At 38.5% G+C, this 26,964-nt stretch overlaps 1 protein-coding gene and 2 pseudogenes across 10 annotated transcripts in view; 2 read left to right on the forward strand and 1 right to left on the reverse strand.

Annotated features, from left to right (window-relative positions):
• Zmym4 (zinc finger MYM-type containing 4) overlaps nucleotides 1-26,964 on the reverse strand; it is a 117,781-nt gene that overhangs the window by 23,668 nt on the left and 67,149 nt on the right. For 5 of the 9 annotated variants that reach the window (XM_087549321.1, NM_001415925.1, XM_087549320.1 and 2 more), the window contains 16 exon segments: nucleotides 22,155-22,329; nucleotides 21,832-22,044; nucleotides 18,092-18,242; nucleotides 17,526-17,641; nucleotides 16,880-17,158; nucleotides 16,297-16,447; nucleotides 15,442-15,614; nucleotides 13,914-14,064; nucleotides 12,541-12,681; nucleotides 11,831-11,868; nucleotides 10,773-10,917; nucleotides 7,791-7,909; nucleotides 5,094-5,265; nucleotides 3,185-3,238; nucleotides 2,222-2,401; nucleotides 1,728-1,822 (listed from right to left, as the gene is read on the reverse strand). In XM_087549321.1, coding sequence (XP_087405447.1) covers nucleotides 1,728-1,822; nucleotides 2,222-2,401; nucleotides 3,185-3,238; nucleotides 5,094-5,265; nucleotides 7,791-7,909; nucleotides 10,773-10,917; nucleotides 11,831-11,868; nucleotides 12,541-12,681; nucleotides 13,914-14,064; nucleotides 15,442-15,614; nucleotides 16,297-16,447; nucleotides 16,880-17,158; nucleotides 17,526-17,641; nucleotides 18,092-18,242; nucleotides 21,832-22,044; nucleotides 22,155-22,329 — 2,353 coding nt within the window. 9 annotated transcript variants of the gene reach the window in all.
• On the forward strand, nucleotides 23,329-23,804 carry Rpl35a-ps5 (ribosomal protein L35A, pseudogene 5; annotated as a pseudogene).
• LOC148006050 (large ribosomal subunit protein eL8 pseudogene) lies at nucleotides 25,261-26,089 on the forward strand (annotated as a pseudogene). The gene has a single exon (XR_015621134.1). The product of XR_015621134.1 is annotated as a large ribosomal subunit protein eL8 pseudogene (transcript).

The raw sequence follows: 26,964 nt of genomic DNA on the forward strand, positions 1-26,964 counted from the left end.
AATTAGTAATCTTACCATATAAAAGTTAACTTTTGGCTAGAGAGATAGCTTAGCAGTTAAGAGCACTGACTGCTATTCCAAAGGTCCTGAGTTCAAACTGCAGCAGCCGCAAACATCTGTAATGGGATCAGATGCCTTCTTCTGGTGTGTCTGAAAACCAGGTGTACTCATATACATAAATAAAAAGTTAACTTTTTATTAGAACTTGCAAAATTAGCCAAATTTAAACTTCACACAGAAAATTTAGATTTTTTGAGATAGAGATTTTCTGGGTAATCTTAGTTGTCCTGGAAGTTAATTTGTAATTTTTTTTAAACATTTATTTATTTATTATGTATATATATATCATACAGCTTTCTGCCTGTGTGTATGCACCTGCAGGCCAGAAGAGGGCACCAGACCTGATTATAGATGGTTGTAAGCCACCATGTGGTTGCTGGGAATTGAACTCAGGACCTCTGGAAGAGCAGCCAGTGCTCTTAACCACTGAGCCATCTCTCCAGCCCATAATTTTTTTTTTAAAGATTTATTTATTTTATTTATATGAGTACACTGTCGTTGTCTTCAGACACACCAGAAGAGGGCATCAGATCCCATTACAGATGGTTGTGAGCCACCATGTGGTTACTGGGATTTGATCCAGTTGGGTTAACCGTTGAGTCATCTCTCCAGCCTGGAACTGGATTTATAAATCAGGGTAGCCTTAAACTCAGAGATCCTCTTACCTTTGACTGCCAAGTGCTGGGACTAAAAACTTTAAATTACTTTTAATAATGTGTATGTGGGGACTAGAGAGATGGCTCAGTGGCTAAGAGCTCCGACTGCTCTTCCAGAGGTCCTGAGTTCAAATCCCAGCAACCACATGGTGGCTCACAACCATCTGTAATGCGATCTGATGCCCTCTTCTGGTGTGTCTGAGGATGCCTACAGTGCACTCACATACAATAAATATTTTAAAAAAGTTAAAAAAAATACAATGTGTACATGTAGCTAAGTTCAGGTTTATGAAGGTGTCCTGGGAATCCAGACATGTTGGATCTACTGGGGTAGCATGTTCTCTGCAAGAACAATAGAAGTTCTTAACTGCTGAGTCATTTCTCCAGTCTCTGGATTATTAATCTACCTTAAATTTACTTACTTTTATTATGTGTGCATGAATGTACCCATATACATGTGGACAAATATGGGCCTGCACATGCTATGATCTAAATGTGTGTAGGTCCAGAAGACAACTTAAAGGAGTCATAATTCTCCTTTCACTATGTGAGTCTCAAGGTTCAAACTCATATGGGTATTCTGCCTGCATGTATGTTTATGCAATGCCTGTAGAGACCAGATGATGACACCCAGATCTTCTGGGCTTGGAGTAGCAGACAGTTGTGAACTGTCATCTGGGTGCTGGCAATCAAACCTTGGGTCTTCTGTGAGAGTAACCAGTGCTCTTTAACACTGACCTATATCTCCAGGCCCCTATAAAAGTTTTTTAAAGGAATAAATCAAAGACTATAAGTTTAAAAACCAAAGAAAACGTCCTGATTGAAAGAAATATGTAATAAATGGTATGGTTCTTTTTTACTCTAAGAAACAAAAGCAAAAAAAAAAAACAAAACTAAAAAAAAAAAAGAGTAATGAATGAAAATAGTTAATTTGGGCTGCTACAAAGCTTTGTAAACAGATAAACTAATAAATACTGTTAAAAACAGAATACAAGTTATAAAACTGCTTACTCGTCGTCTGGGCTGGGGGAAGCCATCTCTGTGTCTTCGTCTTGTTCGAGAACGCGCCTGGATTCCCTGTCCTTTATTAAGTGGGTCAAAAGATTCTGTAAAAACCAGCAGAAAGCACAATGTGAGTTATGCAACACACAGGCGTAAAGAGAAACCAGAAGACAAGTATTATTAATCCTCACTCTAGTCATTGTGATAAAAGAACTTCTCTTATATATTTAAGATACACAAACAAAGGATTTTAACATACGAATGAAACGGTCTTTAGCAAGGAAACATCCATAAACTGATGCTGTTGAAAAGGTCTTTAAAAATTACAAACAATCAAATTCACCACTTACAATAACCTTGTAATAGATATTCTCATCTATAAAGGGAGAAAACTCTTGTGCCCTAAATAAACCCTAACACTTCACAACTGCCTAATAATTCAAACTTGGAGCACCCCCAATCCTCTGAAATAGATGACCCTCAGTGGTCTAAGCTATACAAACCTGATGGAAAATCTGCCTCCAGATCCTGTTCTGTTTCCCCTTTGGAGAACTGTTTCAGTTCTGAATCAGCATCTTGCACAGCATTCGACTTTAAGGCGTAATGATTCAGTTCTTCTTCCCAGCTATGTGGGGTTGATACTGCCTCGGACTCGAGGTCACCACTATACGTACTTCCTTGGTCTGCAAGTGAAGAAACCAAACATGCTCTCCTGACATATTAGACTCTCCTGAACTGACATATTAGACACTCTCCTGAACTGACAGACACTCTCCTGAACTCCTAGATCCTAAAACCAAAATACGGTTACAAGACAACTATTAGGACACAGCTGATAAAGCAACTGTGGCTGGAGAGAACTTCATCAGAAGAGTACTTCCTATGTAAGTCAGAGGATCTGAGATTGATCCCCACAACCCATTTAAAAAAGAGGCATGATGTCAGGATGTAATCCCAGTACCTAGAACAGGTGAATTCCTGGAGCTTGCTGGACATCCAGACTGCCCTACTTGGCTAATTCCAGGCCAGTGAGAAAAAAAATCTTTTTTTTTTTCCAAGCGGATGGTGCCTGAGGAAAGATACCCAAGTATGTCTAATACACGCTGACCACATACATGTATAGCTACATTTACTTGTGCAGTTTTCTGATCTGGATGCTTCCTTAAGGAAGCAACACACACACACGCACGCATGCATGCACGCACGCACACACAATCAAGTAACTTCTTTAATGCTTCACAGAATTAGATTCATATTCTCAGTAAACACTACAATGCATTATCTCAAATGTTAAAATATTGAGGTAGTTTTTGTTATTTGTATTACAGATCAGCATGACAGTCAATTCGTGTCCCTCACACGCTAGCTAAAATTATAATACTAAGCCCAAGGATACTGTTATGAGTTTCTATTGTTAGCAGAGAATGTTATTTTCTAAAAACTAAAATATATTAATAACTACAAACCTTTTTCAAATATTTTGGTGTCTAGAAAGAGTTCTTGTTCAGAAGTTTGGGATTCTAAAAAAAAAAACAAACAAAACACATCTCAAATGGAACGACTTCTTGGTAAGTACTACTTCATCGAGGCTTCTAGGTGAACAAACTTCTCTACACAGGCCTGCTTCATCATATACTGAAACACGGTGACAGAAGCAGCTCAGTCACCCACAGTCAGCAGTGTCTACCTTTCTGGACATCATGAGAAGTCACAGTGAAAAGGACTTTACTTTTCATGCTGTGCTGTTTGCCTTTGAAAATCCTTTCATATTGTTACACATCCATGCAAAAATGACAAACTGTTCCACTCAAGTATGCCTTTTCCACTTGCCTCTGAAGGCTCCCAGACTTAGAAGTATTTGTTACGTGAGCATTAGGCACACAGAGCTGATGGCAACACAAGTCAACGTTGAACGCGATATTTGAAACGAAGTTCAGAAAGTCAACACAGAAAAGGATGTTTCTTAGCTTACTTAAGAAAAGCTTTGGCTTTCCCTTTTTCAATAAAGATCAAAGAAAAATTAGTAAGACATTCAGTAGCAAATGAGTTAGAATTGTAAGATAATACATTAAAGAGAAAGTACATAAGAAAACTGATAATCATAACTAAGGTTTTAGTGATTACAAATTACAAATGTGCTGGTTGGTTAAGAGCACATCATGTTCTTGCAGATGATCTGATGAATTAATCCCAGCACCCACACGAGGCAGCTCACAGATGCCTGTATCACCACATCCAGGGGATGCTCCGGACCTCTCCAGGCACTGCAGCTAAGTGCACAGGGGCAGTGCGTAGTACACGTACACCTGCACAGAATCCAAACCAATATAAATCCTAAAAGACCCAAACCTAATGGCAACGTAACAGCAAAGTTCACACTGTTTCTTGATATGCAATAATAGTGACAATCTTTTTCTATTATCTATTATGCAAAATCAAACCTGCCAGCTGGCTGGACACGCTGGTCCATGATGATAATCATTAGCAGTGGGGAGAGCGGGGATTGGAAGAATCAGCAGTTCAAGACCAGTTTGGGCCACATGAAATACTAATTCTAAAAAATAAAAACAAAAAACCTCAAAACCTCATGAGTTGTTAAAAATGTAACAAACTCAATAAAAGGGGGAAAATGGCATTTGGCTCAAAAACACAAAGAACATTCTTAGTTCACTCATGACATATGAAAGCAATTTTGTTTCACATTTTGACAACTATATTTTTTCTACTTCTTCCTGCAATCACAAGTTAAGAAGGTACAATCAAGGTTAGACAGCTTCCTGGAGTATAGATCAGTAAAGTTCTGTTTAATTAGGTTTTCAATTTTTTTTTTTTTTTTTGGTTCTTTTTTTCGGAGCTGGGGACTGAACCCAGGGCCTTGTGCTTCCTAGGCAAGCGCTCTACCACTGAGCTAAATCCCCAACCCGTTTAATTAGGTTTTATGGGGCCAAATTCTGCTTCTATCATTTCCTGTACAAAACTAACATTTAAGATGAGAAATATAAGGTAAGCAATACTCCCTTCACAGGCTGGTTATGAAGACTAAATGTATCAAAACACACAATACATTAGGACTTTGTCTAGACTGTGAGAAACACACCTGAATATGCACCATCTATTATCACCAACCGTATTCCAAACTAACAGACTCAGACTTCTCTATGGGCAACTGAGACAACAGGTCTTCTGTCCTATGCTTCTGTTTAGCCAACATCAGCATGCAGTTGATTATATATTAAGGATTCTTTTGCATGGAACATAGATTTGAATGTAATGATAAAATACTAAAGTAATATGAAACTTAATGTTACTTCTGATACAAGAAAATTATAGAATTGTAAGTGAGCTCAAAAAAATTATTTTAAAGATTGCACCAACCTCCCTGGGATAAAGTCTTTTCCTTCTCTTCATCTTCTGCAATCATTTCTGCCATCTCAAGGAGATCTGCCTCAAATGGATGTGTGGCAAGTTTCTCTTTAATGTCTTCAATGCCCTCAGAGGCTTTCTCTTCATTGTTCATAGAGGATGGAATAAACATGGGAACAGGCATCTGAAAGAACAAGGACTGAAGGTTTCTTATGTTTCCTGTGGGGGGTGTGTGCGTGCATGTGCATGTGCATGCATGTGTGTGTCACAGAGGTCCACAGCGGGTATCTTCTTCAACACAGAAACTGCAGACTGGCTAAACTGGCTGGCCAGCAAACTCCAACAATCTTCCTGTCTCTGACATTCAGACACGGGGATTATAGGTGTCGCAGTATGCCTGATTCTTATATCAATCCTGGACAATGAATTCAGAGCTTGATGTTTGCACAGTAATTTTTTTTAAATACGGTAAAGCACTTTATTTTTTTTTAAGGTTTTTTTTATTTATTATATTTAAGTATACTGTAGCTGTCTTCAGACACACCAGAAGAGGGCATCAGATCTCATTACAGATGGTTGTGAGCCACTGTGTGGTTGCTGGGATTTGAACTCAGGACCTCTGGAAGAACAGTCAGTGCTCTTTTTTTAAAAAAAAAAAAAAAAGATTTATTATGTATACATGTACACGTGCAGGCCAGAAGAGGGCATCAGATCCCATTACAGATGGCTGTGAGTCACCATGTGGTTGCTGGGAATTGAACTCATGACCTCTGGAAGAGCAGACAGTGCTCTTAACCACTGAGCATCTCTCCAGCCCTGCACAGTAAGTATTATGCTAAGTATGCCATCTCCCTGGCCTGAGGGTTTCTTACACAATAGATTTCTTGTCAGAATCTGTATAATGATATACAAGTGCTAAAATAATGTGTGTGTGTGTGGGGGGGAATATTCTCATTGATAAAATTATGAGTCTTGGTAGTTCGTTTTCATTAGACCTGAATGATTAAAATAAAAATCTAAGCCAGGTGTCATGGTACACATCTTTAATACCAGCACATTAAAGGCAGAGGCAGGTGGAACTCTGTGAGTTCAAGGCCAACCTGGTCTACAGAGAGAGTTCCAGGATACCCAGGGATACACAAAGAAACCCTGCCTCAAAAAACAACAAAACAAAACAAACAAACAAACAAAAAACCCAAAAAACAAGAAGGAAGGAAGGAAGGAAGGAAGGGAGGGAAGGAGGGAGGGAGGAAGGAAGGAAGGAAGGAGATTAGTAAGCAAGTTGCACATGGTGGCACATGCCTTAAAACCAACAGACAGAAGGGAGAGGCAGGTGGACCTCTACAAGTTTGAAGTCAATCTGGTCTATAGAGTACATTCTGCAACCAGCCAGGGCTACCTAGTGACACTGTCTGAAAACCAAAAATAATTAAAAAAAAAAAAAAACCACAACACAACTACTAATTACTTTTCTAGACACTTAACAAAGAGCTTCTGAATCCTTCAAAAGAATAATCCTACAACATAAATTGTCAATATATTTAAAAGAAAGTATGACAGGAATCTTCTTTTACTTCTGCTACAGGTAGGGATTCTCTTTTTTTTAAAATAAGATTTATTTATTCATTTATTATATATAAATACACTGTAGCTGTCTTCAGACACAGCAGAAGAGGGCATCGGATCTCTTTACAGATGGTTGTGAGCCACCATGTGGTTGCTGGGAATTGAACTCAGGACCTCTGGAAGAACAATCGGGTGCTCTTAAACGCTGAGCCATCTCTCCAGCCCACAGGTAGGGATTCTTAATATTTGTTTTGTCATTATTATTAGCAGTAGTACTATTATTAGTAGTGTTATTGCATTTTAGTATGTTCTTTGGGTGGATATATTTGCCATAGTCAGAGGACAATGTATGAAGTCACTTTGATCCTTCTATCTTTATGTAGGTCCTAGGGACTGAATTCAGATCATCAGGCTAGCAAGCAAGCACCATTACCATCTTGCTGGCCCAGAATTCAGAATTCTAACATGTAGTTTTGATTTTTTATTTTCTATTTGAGTGATCTCAAAACTAACTTTTTCTTTAACTTTCAGACTTCAGTGTTTCCCCTACATGTATGTATGTCTGTGTACCACATGCATGTCTGGTAACCACAGAAGTCAGAGGAAGGCAGCAGATCTCCTAGAACTGGAGTTACAAACAGGAGAGCCACTGTATATGTATGTATGTCTGTGTACCACATGCATGTCTGGTAACCACAGAAGTCAGAGGAAGGCAGCAGATCTCCTAGAACTGGAGTTACAAACAGGAGAGCCACTGTATGGGTGCTATGACTCAAACCCAGGTCCTCTGACTCTCCAGTCCTTGTTTGTGTTTTGTTGAGGCAAAGTCTCACTGCAGTCAAGACTGGCTGGAGCACACAGGAGCCCAGCCTAACCTTCGACTGGCCGAAATCCTCCTTCCTCACAAGTACTGGGATTACAGGTGTGAGCCACTGTGCTTTATCAACACTCTTTCAGAAGATAAGGTGTGAGCAAAGGAAAATGTCTACATTCTCTGAAATAAATAACAAAGGCAATGTAACAGCAGCCAATCAGGAACAGGTATACTTTCACCAACAATTATGACATCTTATTACACAGCTGTAAAATTTAAAATGAGAAAACACAAGCTGCATTAGATTTAACCTCTCAATGATTACTCACGGGAACTGGAATCCCAAAGGGGACAGGAGTGTACTGGGTGTAAAGATGAAGAGGTATGGGAACAAACACTGGCACAGGGACTGGCACCACCATAACCTGGGGCTCACTTGGAGTGTCTTCTAATGAAAAAAGCACAGACAGAAGAAATGGGTTAGAAACAACTTAGTGAAATTCCATCTCAAAAGAGGAGAATTTGGGCCAAGCAGTGGTGATACATCTTTAATCCCAGCACTTGGGGGGCAGAGGCAAATGGATCTCCAGGTTTGAGGCATGTGTTGGTCTACATAGTGAGTTTCAGGAACACACAGAGCTAAACAGAGAAACCCTATCTCAAAAAACTAAATTTGGGAGAAAAAAAAGACAAGACAAAAAAAAGGAGAAAAAAAAATCCAAGTAAATCAGAAATTTTAAAGCAAAGCAAGCAAAATAATTAAAGTATTAGATAATAAAAAAATTCAATATATTGCTCTGAGAAAAAAAGTTTTTATTTTAAAGGTATGATCCCAAGAATAAAAACAACAAAATATATCTGGCCAGAGAAACTACAAATTAAAAATGTTATATACAAAAGCAATCCAGGAGCTAAGAGAAAAATTACAGAATGGCAAAAAATATTTGCAAACTATCTATCTAACAAAGGGTTATTATCTAGAATACAGAAGAAACAAGTAAACGGCAAGAAAACTAAATAAACTGACTTATAAGTGGCCAATGGTCTCACTTTGTCCACATGGTGTGGCTGGTTAATGGTACAATGTTTAGAAGAACCTTAGGTCAAGGAGAGGAAGGACCATACTCTCATTAGGAAGTCTAGGGTATTAGCTGATATGTTCTTGGTAAAGGAGTCAATTGCTTGTTCCCAAAGATTTTCACATCTATGTTACCCACACTACAGGGTAACAAGAGCCAAGAAATTGCATCTCCAAACATTGTGTGACAACCTCCAAAACTAGGTGCTAAACAAACTTTTTCTGTTTAAATTATCTGCCTTGGGTATTTTATTATAATGACAAACAGTGACTCTGCCAATAAAAATATTCAATGTTAATAATGATCACCAGAGAAATACCTATCAAAATTATAATGACAGGGCTAGAGAAGACGGCTCGGCAGAGAAGTACACTTGCTGCTCTTACAAAAGACCTGGGTTTAGTTCCCAGCACCTATATTAGGGGGTTCAAAAATACCTGTAAGTTGAGTTACAGAGAACTCAATGCCTTCTTCTGGTTTCTGTGGACACTTGCATGTACCTGGTGTACATATGGGCAAAAAGGCACACATACATATAAATAAAAATAAATTTGAAAAAATAAAATATTATCTCATCCCTTTGAGAATGATTACTATCAAAAAAGAAGGGGAAAAATCCCGGTAAGCACAGAGAAAGGGGACTTTCTAACATTCCTGGTGGGCACCATGAATTACTATAGCCATTGTAGAAAATAATAAGAAGGTACTTCAAAAAATATGATGAGAATTCCCAGGAACCAACTAAGTTGTCATCCTCTGACGTCGATATGCTCACCACGACACATGCATGCCCATACTGTAAGACAAAGACTGAGTCTTCAACTCCAGCTCCTACGTAGATCACAGGTAATTTGTGTACATGTTATTCAGGGTCAACAGCATCAGGATGACAGCTTTGCGTCTAGGATTCTTTTCTAGTTTAAGAATCCTGGAACTTATGGTTGGCAGCAAAAAAACTAAATACAAGCAAACAAAGGAGATGAAGACTGTGAAAGAGCGATTCTTGGGCAACTGCCTTGAGTGTGAGAACAAATAGAAATATTTCTTCAAAACCACTATTTCTACCTGCTCTAGCACTTACGCTCAGCTTAGCACAATTTGAAAAATTCTGAGTGGCTGTGTCAAGAATGAATGGACTTCTCTGTCCTCTCAACTCCCAATTAGAGCTTTTAAAACTCACTAGGAAGGGCCGGAGAGAAGGTTTAGCAGTTAAACACACTTGTTGCTCAGATTTAAATCACAATACCCACATGACTCTAATTCCTTTCAGAGAGGATCCAAAGCCGTTTTGACTTCCATGCACACCAGGTATGTGAACACATTAAACATATATACATGTAAGCAAGGTACTCACACACATAAAGTATTAAAAAGTAACAAAAACTCTGAAAGAGGGGTAGGTCCTGAACATTTCTCACTCGAGGTAAATTCCTGATGTGTGTGGCCAAGAAGAAGCTCATGCTCCAATCAGCTTTCATTCACAAGATGGAGGTTGTACCCAAAAACTGACAGGCGAAGAGCACTGGGATCCTTATCACCCTACCTCAGATAATTTATAGAGCAGCTGTAGACTAGGCTGGCCTCAAACTCGGAGCTCTGCCTGCTTCCTCATAAATGCTAAGACTGAAGGTATGCACCACCACCTTTAGTGCAACTAACTTTTTTGGGGGGGGGGGGGGGGGACAGGGTTTCTCTGTGTAGTCCTGGCTGTCCTGGAACTCAGTCTGTAGACCAGGCCAGCCTCAAACTTAGAGATGCACCTGCCTCTGCCCCGAGTGCTGGGATTAAAGATGTGTCCTGCCACCACCACCAATGCAAGTGACTTTCTAAAACAATAGGGGACAGGGATAGGTGTCACATGTAGGAAGCACAGAGCTATAGACATACCACTAAGTGAACACATACACAAAGGAGAAAATAAGATAATATCCATTTACAGAAACGTAATAGCACATTAAAAACTAATGCATCTCTGACTTCAAATCCTGTCTGCATTATTCTAAAGCTTATACTAAGCCTACAACATTAGTTACTAACAAACGTTAACTGTGTTCACAGTATGATATGAATTAACTTTTATTTGAGCTAACTTATTAAAAGCCTCAGATAGAGAAATACCTTATATTCACAGACAAACTGTACAAACTGCACTGGACAAGCCATATAAGCAGGAAACAGTGTACTCGAAGTAATCAGATGCTCCATTCCCTTGCCCTAAATAAAGTACCATACCTGTCTGGCATTCTTTGTTTTGAGTATGTGGTTTGCATGAGGTGGCTTTAGTCTGTGTGATGGGTTTGCACAATAAAGCTTTGTTCTTCAAAAGCCTTGGAGGCTGGGAAGGTGGAAGTTTCAGGGCATCTGTTTGAGTACTTGCCTAGTTTTAAAAAAAAAAAAAAAATCAGAAACCAAAGGATTTTCAAAATGTTTTGAATAATTATAAAAATTTCAACTTTAAAAGACATATCATTGGAATTACATAGAACCAACATGAAAATATGCTAATAAATAAACCAGATATGTCATATGCCTCAAATATTGAAAGTAACCAAAGAATATTTTAATAACTATCAACTGACTGAATGTACTTACTATATTTGCTTATCAAGAAAAATACCAATAAGCTTATTATAAAACACCGATAATCAGTACAATGGGGAATTTTAAATGATATCTGTTACTTCCTGATGACTTAGAGGCTAACACAGTCTTAGAGGATGTAACCAACATTAATGGAATCACTTATGACCACCCAAAGTAACTTGAAATGCTGAAACTACAGTTCAGGGACACAGAGTTTGCCACCATCAAAAAAAATTAAAAAGTAACTCAGACATAAAAATTATTCCAGAGGCTAGGAACATTTTCAGGAAATATCACTGTTTCAGTATATGCTTTGTTCATTATTTTCTCTCTTTATTCTTCATTTAAGAGACAACATAGACATTATCGAGTGGAAAAAAAAATTATATGTAGAATGACGAGCATGGAATGAGAGTGAGGAGGCCTAAGTGTTGGTGTTAGCCCCAGAACAGCCTCTAAGATCACATGACCAGCCTCTAAGGTCACATGACCAGCCTCGGGACATTTACTTTATGTTTACCTTTAAAACCTCCAGTCATTAATTACATAAAGGTCCCTACCAAACATTCAAAGAAAAAAGGTATATAAAAGATCTGATTAGATAACAGGAACTGTATTCATCAACAATTCTACTCAACAGAGTATATTAGCTCAGACCTATATGTAATACATACACATGAAAAATATAGTAACACAAATTAACTTACATCCCCGATGATTTTCGCTGTTACTGTTGGAACTGCACCTTAATAGAAATTCAAACATAAATTTAGGATTTAAATTTAAACATCAGTATTAAAGCCAATTATCAGCCCATAAACACTAGTCACGATGATATATAGCTTTCCACTTAATTCAGTAAGAGCAAGCAGTGAACTTGAAAGTATAAAACAAGAAAAAAAGATGGGGAACTTGTAAAGACACCATGATACACATGGGTGATGCTGCCAGGAGCCACACATACAGTTTGGTTTGAGACCCTGGGACAAGGGATTAAGATGTGTATTTTATATCTCAAAGCAGAACTGAAGAACTGGTCTCCAGGTTCTCCCAGCATCCCTCAGTCCCTACCTGGCCTATACTCTGTCCCTAACACTGAACTTCCCAGTCCCAGGAATGGGCTGTCTTTCCTCCAGAAGCTCTTCCCTACATAATCCAGACATTCTGGATCTCTACCTCACCACACACGAGTGCCCTTTCTCTCTTCTCCCCACCCCTTGCCCACCCCCATGTTGACTTCCTTGGCCTTGGTCCTTGGGTGTCAGTGAATCCACCTAAGAGCAGCTTCCCAATTGACCTGCCTTTAATATATTCAAATCTGGCTTAGATTGGCTCATTTTCCCAGTGGAGAAATAACCTATCTCACACACACTATTTAACTCAAGTAGTGAGGAAGGCAGTTCAGACGCAGCTGTACCTTGTAAGACGCTGTTAGCGTTTGCTGTGGGCTGTGCAGCAGGAGCACTTGCTAGAGAGACCACATTAGCAATAACGGGAGTCGAGTCCTTTCTGAGGGACGGGGGGCCCGCAGAAGCAGCTTGAACCATGGAAATACTTGCTAGTTAAAAGAGAAACAAAGAAGAAAGCTCATATAATTTACGTATGTTTTACAGAGAAAGCAACAGCTCAAAGGAGACCAATGTTTCCAGGATTGAGTAAGTTGCTACGGGGCAGAGAAACTTCAGAAATGAAGGGGCTTGTTTTATCATTTCTTGGCCTTTCGGTAAGATCAAGTGTAATGGTTTTTCTTTCTCACTAAATCACTGCATTGTTTGCTAGTTTTTGATTAATGAAATTTGAAAGTCTCTCAACAAAAATGTCCAAAGACACAATTCCAACTACTGACAAGACAAAGTAGATTTAATGAGAATATAAAACAAAGATGTTTCTGAAATCTTACCTTCATATGTGAAGGACTTTGTAAGGAGCTTCTAGAGTAGGCCCTTGTTTAGATTCTTCTGGGTTTCATTCAGAGCGGCACTAATTTGTGCTCCAAATCATAAAGCTTCTAAGATTTTTATGCCCTAAATATGTATACAGTTGGTTGTTGATTGACACAGGTCTCACTCACTATGTAACCCACTATATGGCTGCTCATGCTCTCCTAGAAGTCTTGATCACCTCCCTGAGTAAAACTAGAGACAATTTCCACCATGCCTGACTATATACATGTGGTATATTTAAAGGCCCATGGGATCTGAAATCTTCTCATTATGGAAGTCAACGTGTATACAGAATTTAAAAACTGTAAATGTCACTCTTTTCCAGAAAATTGAGTAGGGCTAAGTCAGTATTCTGAGAAAAAGCAACAATAAAATTTATTTGCCTGCCTGGTATAGTAGTACAAGGTTTTAGTCCCAGCACTCGGAGGGACCAGGATCTCTTAAGAGTTTAAGACCAGCATAGTCCACGACAGCTAGGACTCTCTTACACAGAGAAATCCTGTCTCAATAAACAAACAAACAAAATCATTTGCTTTCAGGTACTCAATAAATCATCTAAATGTTAATGATATTTGTTTAGTTTTATTGTTGTGGCTGCTGCTGTTTTGGCACAGGGTCTCTCTATGCAGTCCTAGCTGTCCTTGAACTCAAGAGATCTGCCTGCCTCTGTTTTCCAAATGCAGGATTAAAGGCGTGCACCAATATGCCCAGCTTGTTAACAGCATTTGAACATAATAAGATTTGTATTTCATAAAATTACTGACAATTTATATATTCTAATCTGCAGAAGTAAAATAGTTAGCTCCTTGTCCTGATAAGAGTTCACATATTCCTCACTGCATTTTACCTGTATTGTTTTGTAAAGGTGGGTCACATACAGTTTGCTGATGACAGAACATCAAGATGCAAAGCAGGTTACAAAAGTGTTTTATGTCACCTCGCCATTTCAAAGACTCACTGAGTTTACCCTGTCTCTTGCAACCATCACATTTGGCCATCTGAAACACATTGAAGAGAGCAAAGAAGAAACAAATTATTAGGGGCTACAGAGGTGGCTCAGTGTGAGGAGCATTTGGCTGCTCTTCCAGAGGACCTGAGTTCAATTCCCAGCTCCTACATGGTGCTTGTAACCATCTCCAGTTCCAGGGTATCTGATGCCCTTTTCTGGACTCTGAAGGAACCAGGCACAAACATGATGCACAGACATACATGCAGGCAGGAAAACCCATATACACATATAAAAATAAATAGTTAAAAAACAAAATATCTCTAGTCTGATGGAATAAAATCAGGATAACAAGAAATGAACTTTAGAACTTAACTTACAAATTTTTTAAATTTGAAATTAATATATCTCTTGATGTATTTGTAATTTGACAAGATAGCATATTTGCTTTTACTTATAGAACCCAAATCATCAAGTCAAAGGTGATTATCCTAAATTGGTAAATATTCATATACTAATGATTAAAAAAGTGTGTCTGTGTGTGTCTAGTACGTGTGCTTCAACATTTTATCATCTATCTAAAGAAACATGGGACGGCCCAAGATTGACTCAGACAGGGCAATCTTTCCTCAATCACTATCTTATTCACTAAAGGAATATCTGTCAGTTGAACTTAGAGCTCATCGACTGCACTCTAGCTGTCTAGCTTACTCTCTGGGGCTCTACAGCCAAGCACTGGAATTACATGTGGAATTTTATGAGAGTGCTGGAGATTCAAAATCCAGTCCTCACACTTGTACAGCAACTACTTTACCCACTGAGACATCACACCAATTCTACCAATGACATCATAAAAAATAAATCTCCTTTTAAAATCCAACTCATTAAGCAGCAATTGAAAAACAAAGTTCTGGGCCTGTAGGAAGGCTCAGTAGTAAAGGCACTTACGGCCAAGCCTGATAACCTGACGTCAATCTTCAGACCCACATGGAAGAAAGACAGTCAATACCCACAAGCTCTCATCTGAACTCTTTCCCACACGTGAGTCATGGCATGCATGCACCACACTCATATGTATGCATTCCTCTGCATATAAAATAAGTTAACAAAAAGTAACAAAAGATGTTTTTCAAAATTAATTTAAACGAGTTTTTTCAGAATTCAGAAGACAGAATCATGTATTTAAGTAAGTGAATAAAATAATTATTAAACTATTTTAACACAGGCCGTCTGTATCTTCTATAAGAAGTTAAAAACAAAAGGAGTAAATATAAGTCCCCCCATATATGTTGTACTAACTGTGAAGAAACAAAACACTTAATATTAAAGGAACTTTAATCATTAAATTATTATTCTTGGTACATGAATTAAGAAAAAGAACCTAATGCTAATTCTCTCCAAACCCAGGAATGTGAATATTCTTTTTTACCTGGTAAAACAGAACTGTATACTTAGACATGCATTCTTCACAACAGAAGTCTTCCACCTTTCCACCCAAATTATTCTGTATTAGTTTGGGAGAGGTCTGTAAACAGTAACTGCACATTTTACAATGACTTCCCCAGCGTTTTCCCAAGTCATGTTTATAAAGCAATTTGCAACCTAAGAAATCAGAAAAGATAAAATTAAAAATGAGCTGAATAATAATCATATTTTCATACGTGGGACTTAACCAACTGACAGGCAAGAAATCAGTTACAGGATCAACACTAGCTGTGTGTGTGTTGACTGAAATGTTATATATAGTAAGTTTTATGTCATAAAGGTTTTGTTTCATTTGGAATGTGAAAATATACTAGGTGCACAGTAGGATACAACGTGAAATGCAATTATTTTGTATAACAGTCAAATAATTTGAAAGCCACTGCTCAAGAAGGATAACACTGCCATTTTGGAATCAAGTAAAATTTCTTAACATATATATTATCTGAAAAAAGAGAATCACTTCACTTTGATATCCCTATTCAGAAACACAAACTTAGGTGCTACTAGAACTTAAAACCTTCCGTCTAGAAACGCAAACAGGGCTTAAAGGCCTGAGTTCTCCATCAAGCTAATGGGGTCAACCATCTCATGTACTGTACTTCAGAGGACCTTTGACTTCATTTTAATATCTACATAAAATTAAGAACTAGATAAAATAGCAAGTTATCTGTCAATGAATCAAAAGACGTTGTGGGTCTGTACAAAGGATAAATTAGACTGCCACAGTAATGCCTTTAATCAATAACTACTTTAGAAACCACCGCCAAGCTCAAGAGTAAGATTGTGATTTGTCTTTTACCTTCACTACAAAATGACTTGTCAGCACCTGAGAACCTCACAGTCTCCTTTATAATTTTCTCAATTTTACAGTATTCACACATTGCCATTACATTATTGATTTTCTTATATTCATCAGAACAATTCTTGCCACAGAACTGAAACATTTTACCCTGTAAAGAAATATTGAGTAGTAGTTAGACATTTGGTTTATATTATAGGAATTTCCATTCTTCTTACTTCAAAAATACATGGAAAGCAGCTAGGCAATGGCACATCTGTAATCTTGGCACTCAGGAGGCAGAGACAGACAAGATCTATTTGAGTTCAAAACCAACCTGTCTACATCCTGAGTTCCAGGCCAGCCAGAGTTACACAGTAAGCCCCTATCTAAAAATGGAAACCCAAATGGTGCAACTTTGAGACAGAAAATAAAAAATACATTGACAGAATGTATTTGAGTTTATCCTCAAACTCTGCCGTGAACCTGTACTTTGTTTCTTGCCTGTGTTTTGTGCTCACGTTCTCAGTGAGTAGCCACAGCTAACCACACACTCGCAATCCTATGCACACGCATTTGCACAGCAGCGAGGAGCCACTCTTACCTTGTAGTCAAGAAGCTCTGGCTTTGTGGCAAAGAGACGGTTACAATGTTGACACCTAAGCTTCACCACACTTCGTGCAAAGCCAACATGCTGGGACTGGGCAGCCAGCCTCTGGAGCCCAGCAGCCGCAGAGGAGCTGTGGACAGAGGTGGGGGAGGCAGCTGGGGTACTCCCTCCCCCTGCGGATGCTGATGAACCAGTGGGGATGCTCACGATCACCTGGCCCTGAGACAAGGGCACTACTGAAGAATTCATTCCAGTTGGTTTGTTAAACAAGTTCTGAAAAAAGTAAGACAATAAGAATAGGTCTGTTTAATCATTTGTTCTAAGACTAGAAATTGTTCCCCTCTGTATGCCAAGAAAGATTCTAGTAATGCAACAAGCTAGGTACCTTGTCTTTGAATACCTTAAAACTGAATGAGGCAAGTCTCATTCATGTGGAAAAAAACCATCCAATAATCATCAAAACTAGTACTCTCTCAACAGTGTCGTTAAATTTCATGGATGACGACTGTACAGGCTGAACTACTAATCTAACTGAAAAGCTCTAAGAGAAACAAGTAGCCTGGCACAAGGAAACAGTAAGTGTGTATGAGCACAGCAGGTGACTCCCTGACTGAGGAAGAGGAAGACCCCAAGGTCCTACCTGGAAAGCTAGCACACAACTGTAGCTGCAGAAGTTGCGTATGCTCCCGTCTGACATGGCTAGATGGTACTGAGGGATTGCTGAGGTTTTACAACTGTTACACTGAACTTGGACACCTTAGCAAATGAAAGTAAAAGCTAATGAGTCACACGTGAACCTAGGAAGAATTAACGTATCAGACAAAATTTCAATTTTCAGGTTAAACTATAGGAACTGAAGCTAACCTCAATCATGCCACATCTATCATAAACTAACTGAACATTTAAAAAGTTTAAAAATTTTAAATAGTCATAATCTACCCTAAAATTATAAAATAAATGGATCTTGAAATATATTGGATGTGGATAAAGAAAATACATTAAGGAAAGTTATTTGTAATCCATTCAGTAAGGGGGATGCATAAATAGGCAAACAAGTAAATGAGGTTAACAGGTAATATTTTACAACAAGTGTGAAATATGTTTGTACTAAAAATCGATTAAATTTAGACAAAAAATTGGGCCAGCAAAAAAGTAGTAACTAATTTTCCAACGATTACATTTTATAGTTTATGAAAGCAGTATTACCTGCAGAAGTAACCATTTTAACTCTGTAAGCAGATAAGCAATTAACAGAACAGAAAAGCTCTGTCTTCCCCAAGCTATTGGTATTCTCAATCATTTCTGCTGAGGATCTCAATGATTTGCAAAGCGCACATGGTGTTATTTTGGCTGATTTCTATTAACAGAATAAAACAACATTCATTTTTACCAAATTCATAAAGCATAATTCTTTGAAATGTTTAACTTAACTCTGTTGAAATATTACTACTTTTTATGTGTGGTGGCAGGAGTCAATCCCAGGGTCCTGCATGGTACATTTTTTCCCCTTACTCATGAAGTATTTGAAACAGCAGTTTTCAAATGACCATTATTACAATCCTCAGAAAGACTTCACAAAGGAAACTTGTATGTTATTCTGAAATTCTGAGTATGCATAGTACATATGTATGCATACGAAAGTGAAAAGTACTTCACTGAGCAACACACCATGGAACCATGTGAGACTTCCATATTTCTATTGTATCTCATTAGGAAACAGTGTTAGGTATAACCTAGTAGTTAATTTAAGACCTATTAACTGATAAACATTGCTTTTACAAAGTTGTTTTATACATAACACAACTGGCTCTCTTTTATATATTAGCCAAAAGCGTAAAGAGATTCCTATGAGAGATACTATTTAAAGCACCAAAATTCTAATTTAAGGAAATCAGTAAACTTAGGAAACTCAGTTTCAATCCTCTCCTTTACCATGCATATTGTAAGCAACAAGATGAGAGCAGAAAACAGTGATTCTGACAGAGCAATCGTCACTCAACTAGGGACTCAACAGAAAATAAGGTCAAGTACTATTACCCTGTCACACACTTAAGAAAACACTGCTCAAGCTACAACTAAAGACTTGAAGATCTTCCCTTTCTGTGATAAACTGTAAACGTGACACTGAAATGCGTGTATATTAGGATAAGCCTGATCTGGAACATCTTCTAACTCCCAGATCAGAACTGTAAACACTAACTTAAAAGACTTGAATCAGGGGCTGGGGATTTAGCTCAGTGGTAGAGCGCTTACCTAGGAAGCGCAAGGCCCTGGGTTTAGTCCCCAGCTCCGAAAAAAAGAACCAAAAAAAAAAAAAAAAAGACTTGAATCAAAACATAACTTTGTAAACTTTGCTGACACACCTACTCCTATCAGCTATGCTTTCTTTGTGATACACAGAACCTCATTATACCTCCATCACACCATCTTTTCATTTATTTATATATCAGAAGTATGTCTTCCCACAAAACAGAAAGTGGATGCAATGTTTGCTTGAACAATTTAGAATTAAAGAAAGAAAAGCAGAAGTACTAACCATCTACAATGTGCTGGCTGTGTATTAGTGCTTTTGGTCTTACTTTATACAGCCTAGTTTTCACAGCCATTATCAGGTTAAAAAAAAAACAAAAACCTAGAATCCATGTAGTCTAAGAAGAGTTTTACCCATGTAAAACTGTACGTAAACATATTAGATTGTCTTATTCATTATATTAAAGTTCTATAGTTTGGACGATTTTGTTGGGGTAAGGATTGTTTGTGTTTTTGCTTTGAAGAAAGCATCTTACTACGTAGTTCTAAATGGCTTAAAACTACCTATGTAAACCAAACTGGCCTCCAACTCAGGGATCTGCCTTCCTCTAATTCCCAAATTCTTAGAGCCAAAGGTGTGCACCACCATGTGAGGCCCTTGTACTTTTGGAAGATTTAGAGTGGGGAACAGAGAACCATGTCCCTAACACAGCATATTTTAATACATAAAAAGTAAACTTTCAAAATTAAAATAAAAAACAATCTAAAATTAAGATGCTTTATTCTATTTTTCCTTTTATAAAGTATGACTCAACTTTTTTTTTTTTTTTTTTTTTTTTTTAATGACTCAACTTTTTGTACCTGATATACTATCAGGAAAAGAACAGCCTTCAGAAAATATTACATTTCTTTCATTTGTGAGAGAAAAACATGAATATATACTATACAATAAGGCTAAACACTTTAAAAAATTAGATTTAAACTGAAATCACCAATAATTTTAAAAATGCTAAATTTCTACACCGAGTTCCAGGCCACCCAGTGCTATATAGTAAGAGCCTAACTCTCAGAACAGAGCAAAAATACCCTCCCACAACAGCAAAAGAACTGAACGTAATTATAGTAAAACCTGACTGTAAAATCACTGTTCACTAATTTTAGTGGCCTGTACACAAATTCACTATGTATTAAAGGGGAAAAAAAGTCAGATCAGCAAATGAAATAAATTAGGAAGTCACTGCAAAATATAAAAAGTTTTTACCATCCTCCAGGACAATGGTTCCCACCTTTCCCAATGCCACAACCCTTTATACAATTCCTCATGATGTGGTGACCCTCGACCATAAAATTACTTCATTTCTACCTCAGAACTGTAATATGCTACTGCTGTGACAAATCAACATGCAGTCATCTGTGTCTGCCATGGTATTAGACTACCGCTGTGAGTTACTCCACTCCCAAATGGGTCGTGCCCCATAGGTTGAGGGTAACCTATTATGAAACTAATATTTAACCAAAATTTACGGTGAAAAATATGGAACAAAAAAACAAGACAGTATAGACAATCCTTATCATAGAGTTTGTCTAGTTTATTCTCTGCAAATTTCTAATTTTCAAATAAATACTTGTGTTTAAGGTAGAAAATTCTCTTCAATCTACTAAGATTTTTTATTTTCTGGTTTACAACTGTAATTATGTGGTTCCATTTGCAATAAAATTTATGTAAACATACACATGCACAGACATACATGGAATCTGGACCTTTTTTCTGAAGAGCAAGTATAAATAAAACCAAAAATATATTTGAAAGATCAGAAAGCTGGGGCTGGAGAGATGGCTCAGCGGTTAAGAGCGCCCGACTGCTCTTCCAGAGGTCATGAGTTCAATTCCCAGCAACCACATGGTGGCTCACAACCATCTGTAAAGAGATCTGATGCCCTCTTCTGGTGTATCTGAAGACAGCTACAGTGTACTTATATATAATAAATAAATAAAAAAAAAAAAAAAAAAAAAAAAAAGATCAGAAAGCTACACACTAAAAAGAATAGATATTCCCTAGGAGATATAATTCTACTTCACGTCTGTTTCACTTAAAAATTACTATTCAAAAACACAAACCATATCTGAAATAAGTGTCATACCCTAGCCAGGTATGACAGTAAATGCAGATGATTCCTGCACTTGGTAAGCAAAGGCAAGAGGACTACAAGTTCGAGATTAGCCTGGGTCATCTGACAAATTCCAGGAAGCCATGGCTCCATAGTGAGACCTTGTGTCAACAAAACAAAGCCGTATCCTAAAAAGATGCATTTCTTACTGTGTTTTTTTCTGGGGGGGAGGGGGGTGTCCTGTGTAACTCTGGCTGTAATGGACCTTGCACTGTAGACCAGGCTGGCCTCAAAGAAACTTGCAGAGATCTGCCTACCTCTGTCTCCTGTGTGCTGGGATTAATGGTGTGCACCACCACTACCCAGTTAAAATAAAAGATGCATTTCTTAATGCAGGTACAGAAACTAGGACATATAGAACTCTATTTCAGAACATTTAATAGATATGCATTTGGCAAATAACCATTTGCATGTAAAAGTTTAACCGAATACTTATCTCATTATTTTAAACTGTTTCAAAAATAATCCTACCCAAAGATTTCAACTCCCCTGAAACGAAGAAAGATCAAGATTAAAAAGATCAAATACCTGCTTGTATGAGGTGACACACATTGAACTACAAAACTTCTTAGACTGTCCCTCAATCTGAAGCACATGGCACTGTCCAGAGCCACTATAGCAGTAACCCCCACAGTTCTCACAACAGTTCATAGTGAGGTTGTTAGCAGAGCGGAACTTAGAGAAACAGGCATCACTGCAGAGCTTATGAACCACGTTCTGGTAATTAACTTCATGTCGAATCTAAGAAGCACAAAATAAAGCCAAAATATCAAACACAAAGAATCAAACACTGTTCTTTAAGCATAAACATTAAACTTACTCATTCAAGCAAAGCAAGAAAGTTGACTTACAACAGCGTTCTTCTGACACATGCTGCACTTGGTTGAAATGCTATTTGTATTTATGGTAACAATGGGCTTTTTTTTCAGTTCATATGTTGACAAGCATGACTGACTGCAAAAATCCTTACTGGTGGTGCTATTTTCAAATTGGGCACTGATCACATCCTTTGGATTTAAAATGTCTCTAAAATGACAACAGAGATAAAATAAGTCACAGAATATTACATTTACCACCCTCTTGGTGTGTTAGAGCAACCAAATAAAACCAAGCTTACAATAAAGGGCATTGCAACTTTTTTAAATTAATACACTTTTAATTTTATGTATATGAGTGCTTTGCATACATGAATGCCTGTGTACCACACCACTTGGGTTTCCATTCAAGGAACAGAAAAGGGAGTTGAACTGGAATTAGCCAGCTGTAAGCTACCTCAAGAGTCCTAGGAATGAAAGCTGGGTTCTCTGAAAGACTAATCAATGCTCTCAACCGCTAAATCTCTCCAGCCCCCAAGGGCATAACTTAAAATTGTGGGTATACATGTATACATCCATGGTGTATATGTGTTGTGTGTGTGGGTCTGCGCACGCACACGCATGCAATCTGATACTGTGCACGTGGAGACCAGTCCTTTATGTCTATGTTTGCTGTCTTCTTCAGTCCATTTCCACTTACTTTCTCAGTTTTGAACTCACAGACTGCCAGCAAGCTCTACAGATCAGCACCGCAACCACCCTGTAGCACTGAGGCTGGAAAACCCTGCTGCCCAAACAGCTTCCCACCAACACGGAGGATCTGCACAGCACTCACTGAGCCAATTCCTCCGCCCGGAACTTAAACTGTGAAGTCTGAGTTCTCTCACCTACTACACGTATCAAAACAATAATGTTTTTAAAATTAAAAAATATGTTGAATGGAGCCATGCCTGGTGGTTCTTGCCAGTTATCATATTCAGGAGGCTGAGGCAGAAAGACTGCACATTCAAGCCTAGACTTGGGCTACACGAGGCACAGAGGGAGTTGAGTTCTAGACTAGGCTTGGTTTTGAGACCCAAATTGGAAAGAGTGGAAAGATGGGATGGAAGGGGAAGCATTCATTGTAGATGACACTGAAGATTTTAATTTTCTTCTTTAAAACTATCCCTATTTTCAAAGTATTTTTCAAATTACATATAAAACTTTTTCAGCTCTTTCCGCCATCTTGGCGTCTTTGGAGGCCTGCTGGGAACAGGACTTCTAAAAAAAACAAAACAAAACAAAACAAAACAAAAAAAACCCAGTATGTCTGGAAGGCTGTGGTGCAAGGCCATTTTTGCTGGCTATAAGTCAGGCCTCCGGAACCAAAGAGAGCATACGGTTCTTCTTAAAATTGAAGGTGTTTATGCCCAAGGTGAAACTGAGTTCTACTTAGGCAAGAGGTGTGCTTATGTGACAAAGCAAAAAACAATACAGTGACTCCTGGAGGCAAACCAAACAAAACCAGAGTGATCTGGGGGAAAGTAACTCGGGCTCATGGAAACAGTGGCATGGTTCGTGCCAAATTCCGAAGCAACCTTCCTGCAAAGGCCATTGGACACAGAATCCGTGTGATGCTGTACCCATCCCGGATTTAAACTAATGGAGAGTAAATAAATAAAAGTAAAAAAAAAACAAAAAACGGGGCTGGGGATTTAGCTCAGTGGTAGAGCGCTTACCTAGGAAGCGCAAGGCCCTGGGTTCGGTCCCCAGCTCCGAAAAAAAGAACCAAAAAAAAAAAAAAAACAAAAACAAAAAACAAAAAACAAAACTTTTTCAAACATTATATGTGGAACTCTCAGTGTATGTCCCTGTGTGTGCTGATCCTGCCTTTTTTCTATTTCATGTTTATATTTTTCTATTTCACGTGTCTGTATGTCTGTATGTCAGAGGACAACTTGTGGCTTCTAGGAATGAATTTAGGTACGAAGTCTTTACTCACTGAACCATCTTACTAACCTCTAAGACAGGGTCTCTCACTGATCCAGGAATTCAAAGATTCAACTAGACTGGCTGCCCATTGAGCTACAGGACTCTTCACGTTCCCAGTACTGAGGACTTGAACTCACATCCTCAAAAGGCAACCTTTTTTTTTTCTTTTCTTTTCTTTTTTTTGGAGCTGGGGACCGAACCCAGGGCCTTGCGCTTGTTAGGCAAGCGCTCTACCACTGAGCTAAATCCCCAACCCCAAGGCAACCATTTTTATAAATAAGTTATTTACTCAGTCCTATGTGATACATATTTAAGCATCACTATATAAAATCTAGATGTCCACATCTAAAAATGCAATATGTAAGCATCAGTAATGAAGACAGAGAAGAATGAATCCCCAAGGATTAGGTTCCCAACATAGATCAAGGCAATGGAAGCAACATTCCTCATTGATCTCAATAAATTTATACACCAATTAAATTGTATCTCATGGCAGAATAAGAGGAAACAATTACATTTCTGTTAGCATATAATCAGAAAAGCTACAGGAAAATTTAAAAATTCTTTTAATGTAATAAGAATGTGATCTAACAGAAATAACAAAATTATACTCCTAAATTATGTATTTTATATAGGATTTGAAACCATTTAAAACATGTACGTCCCTCCTATTAAAAAGAACGAGATGTTCAATGATGATAAAAATATGCTCAGCGGGTTGGGGATTTAGCTCAGTGGTAGAGCATTTGCCTAGCAAGCACAAGGCTCTGGGTTCGGTCCCCAAATCCTAAAAAAAAGAAGAAAAAAGTATGATCAGCATGATAACCCTAAGGGTGCACTACGCAGGCATTGGTGGCAACCGTCAGCTTTCTAATTGGACTTAAAGGCTCTAAGTGGACCAAGAGGAAAACAACTCTTGGCACTGGGGACAAGAGACTGGATGATGTCCAGTACCAAGTGATACATCTACAACACAATCCCTAAATCTAAGGCTCAGAGACCCTGCAGAAAAGGTGGCATTACTGTTCTAATAAATATGTACATTAGCAGAGAATGGGCAAGAAGGGCAAGTGGCAAATAAGAAATGAAAGCTTTTCAATAAAGCAAAACCAGGTAAAAAAAATCAAGTATAATGAAAAATGAGAGAAAAAGAAGACATAAAAATGAGAAAGCCCTCTCTCCTCCAGCCCAGCAAGATGCCCAAAGGAAAGAAGGCCAAGGGGAAGAAGGTGGCCCCAGCCCCCGCCGTGGTCAAGAAACAGGAGACCAAAAATGTGGTCAATCCTTTGTTTGAGAAAAGGTCTAAGAACTTCGGCATTGGGCAGGACATCCAGCCCAAAAGAGATCTCACACGCTTCGTCAAATGGCCCCACTACATCAGGCTGCAGTGGCAAAGAGCCATCCTCTATAAGCAGGTCAAAGTACCTCCTGCCATCAACCAGTTCCTCCAGGCCCTGGTCAGGCAAACAGTGACTCAGCTGCTTAAGCTCGCCCACAAGTACAGGCCAGAGACAAAGCAGGAGAAGAAGCAAAGGCTGCTGGCCCATGCTGAGAAGAAAGCTGCTGGTAAAGGGGACGTCCCAACTGAGAGACCACCTGTCCTCCGAGCAGGGGTCAATACAGTCACCACTTTGGTGGAGAACAAGAAGGCTCAACTGGTGGTGACTGCCCATGATGTAGACCCCATTGAGCTGGTGGTTTTCCTGCCTGCCCTGTGTCGAAAGATGGGGGTGCCCTACTGCATCATCAAGGGAAAGGCCAGGCTGGGGCGCCTGGTCCACAGGAAGACGTGCACCACTGTTGCCTTCACACAGGTTAACTCGGAAGACAAGGGTGCACTGGCTAAGCTGGTGGAAGCTATTAGGACCAATTATAATGACAGATATGACGAGATCCGCTGCCATTGGGGAGGCAATGTCCTGGGTCCTAAGTCTGTGGCTCGCATTGCCAAGCTGGAGAAGGTGAAGGCTAAAGAATTTGCCACTAAGCTGGGATAAATGTACACTAAGTTTTCTGTACATAAATATAATTACAAAATTTTAAAAAAATGAGAAAGTCTGAGGAGACAAGCAGGTAAATAAACATTGCTACAAAGTAACAGAAAGAGGGAAACAGAGGAGTAAAGAATAAAAATGGATTAAAAGAATAAATGAATGAGGGGATAAAAGAGTGAGAACAGGTAAAACTGGAAACCTTGATGGATAAAGAAAAAACACAAACATTGTATTTCAGGTATTCTTTTAAAGATTTATTTATCTTAATTTATGTATAGGAACATCTGTTTCCGTGTACGTTTGTACACTATATGCATGCCTGGTGCCTTAGGAAGCAGGAAAGCACTGGATTCCCAGGAACTGAAGTTACAAATGGCTATGATTCATCATGTGGGTCCTCAGAACTAAAGCAGGGGTCTCTGCAAGAGCAAGTGTCCCTGACTACTGAGTGACCACTCCAGCCCCTCAAACAGTTATTCCTGACATGTAATGAAAAATAATCGGTCTTCAGATACCTCAGTAATAACCACCAAAGAACAGAGAAATATAAGAAATGTAGATAAAATTAACATGTATAAAATGTAAAAAATATAGATATAAATATAGATATATCCATCCATTCAAAAGGTGTAGCTGGGGCAATAGTTCAGCCAGTAAAAGCATAACCTTGAAAGCATGAGGACCTATGTTCAAATACCTAGAACCCAAATAAAAAAACCAGGCATGGTGATAAACACTTGCAATACCAATGCTAGAAAAGACCAGACAGGAGGGTCCCTGAGAGAGACAGGAGGATGCCTAAGGCAAATCCTGTCAACTAGAATACGTGCTAAGTTCAAGTCAATAAATCAGTGATGCCCTGTCTTGAAAAAGGCATATAG

The sequence above is a fragment of the Rattus norvegicus genome, chromosome 5, assembly GCF_021556685.1.
Source record: "Rattus norvegicus strain SHRSP/BbbUtx chromosome 5, alternate assembly SHRSP_T2T, whole genome shotgun sequence".
NCBI lineage: Eukaryota > Metazoa > Chordata > Mammalia > Rodentia > Muridae > Rattus > Rattus norvegicus.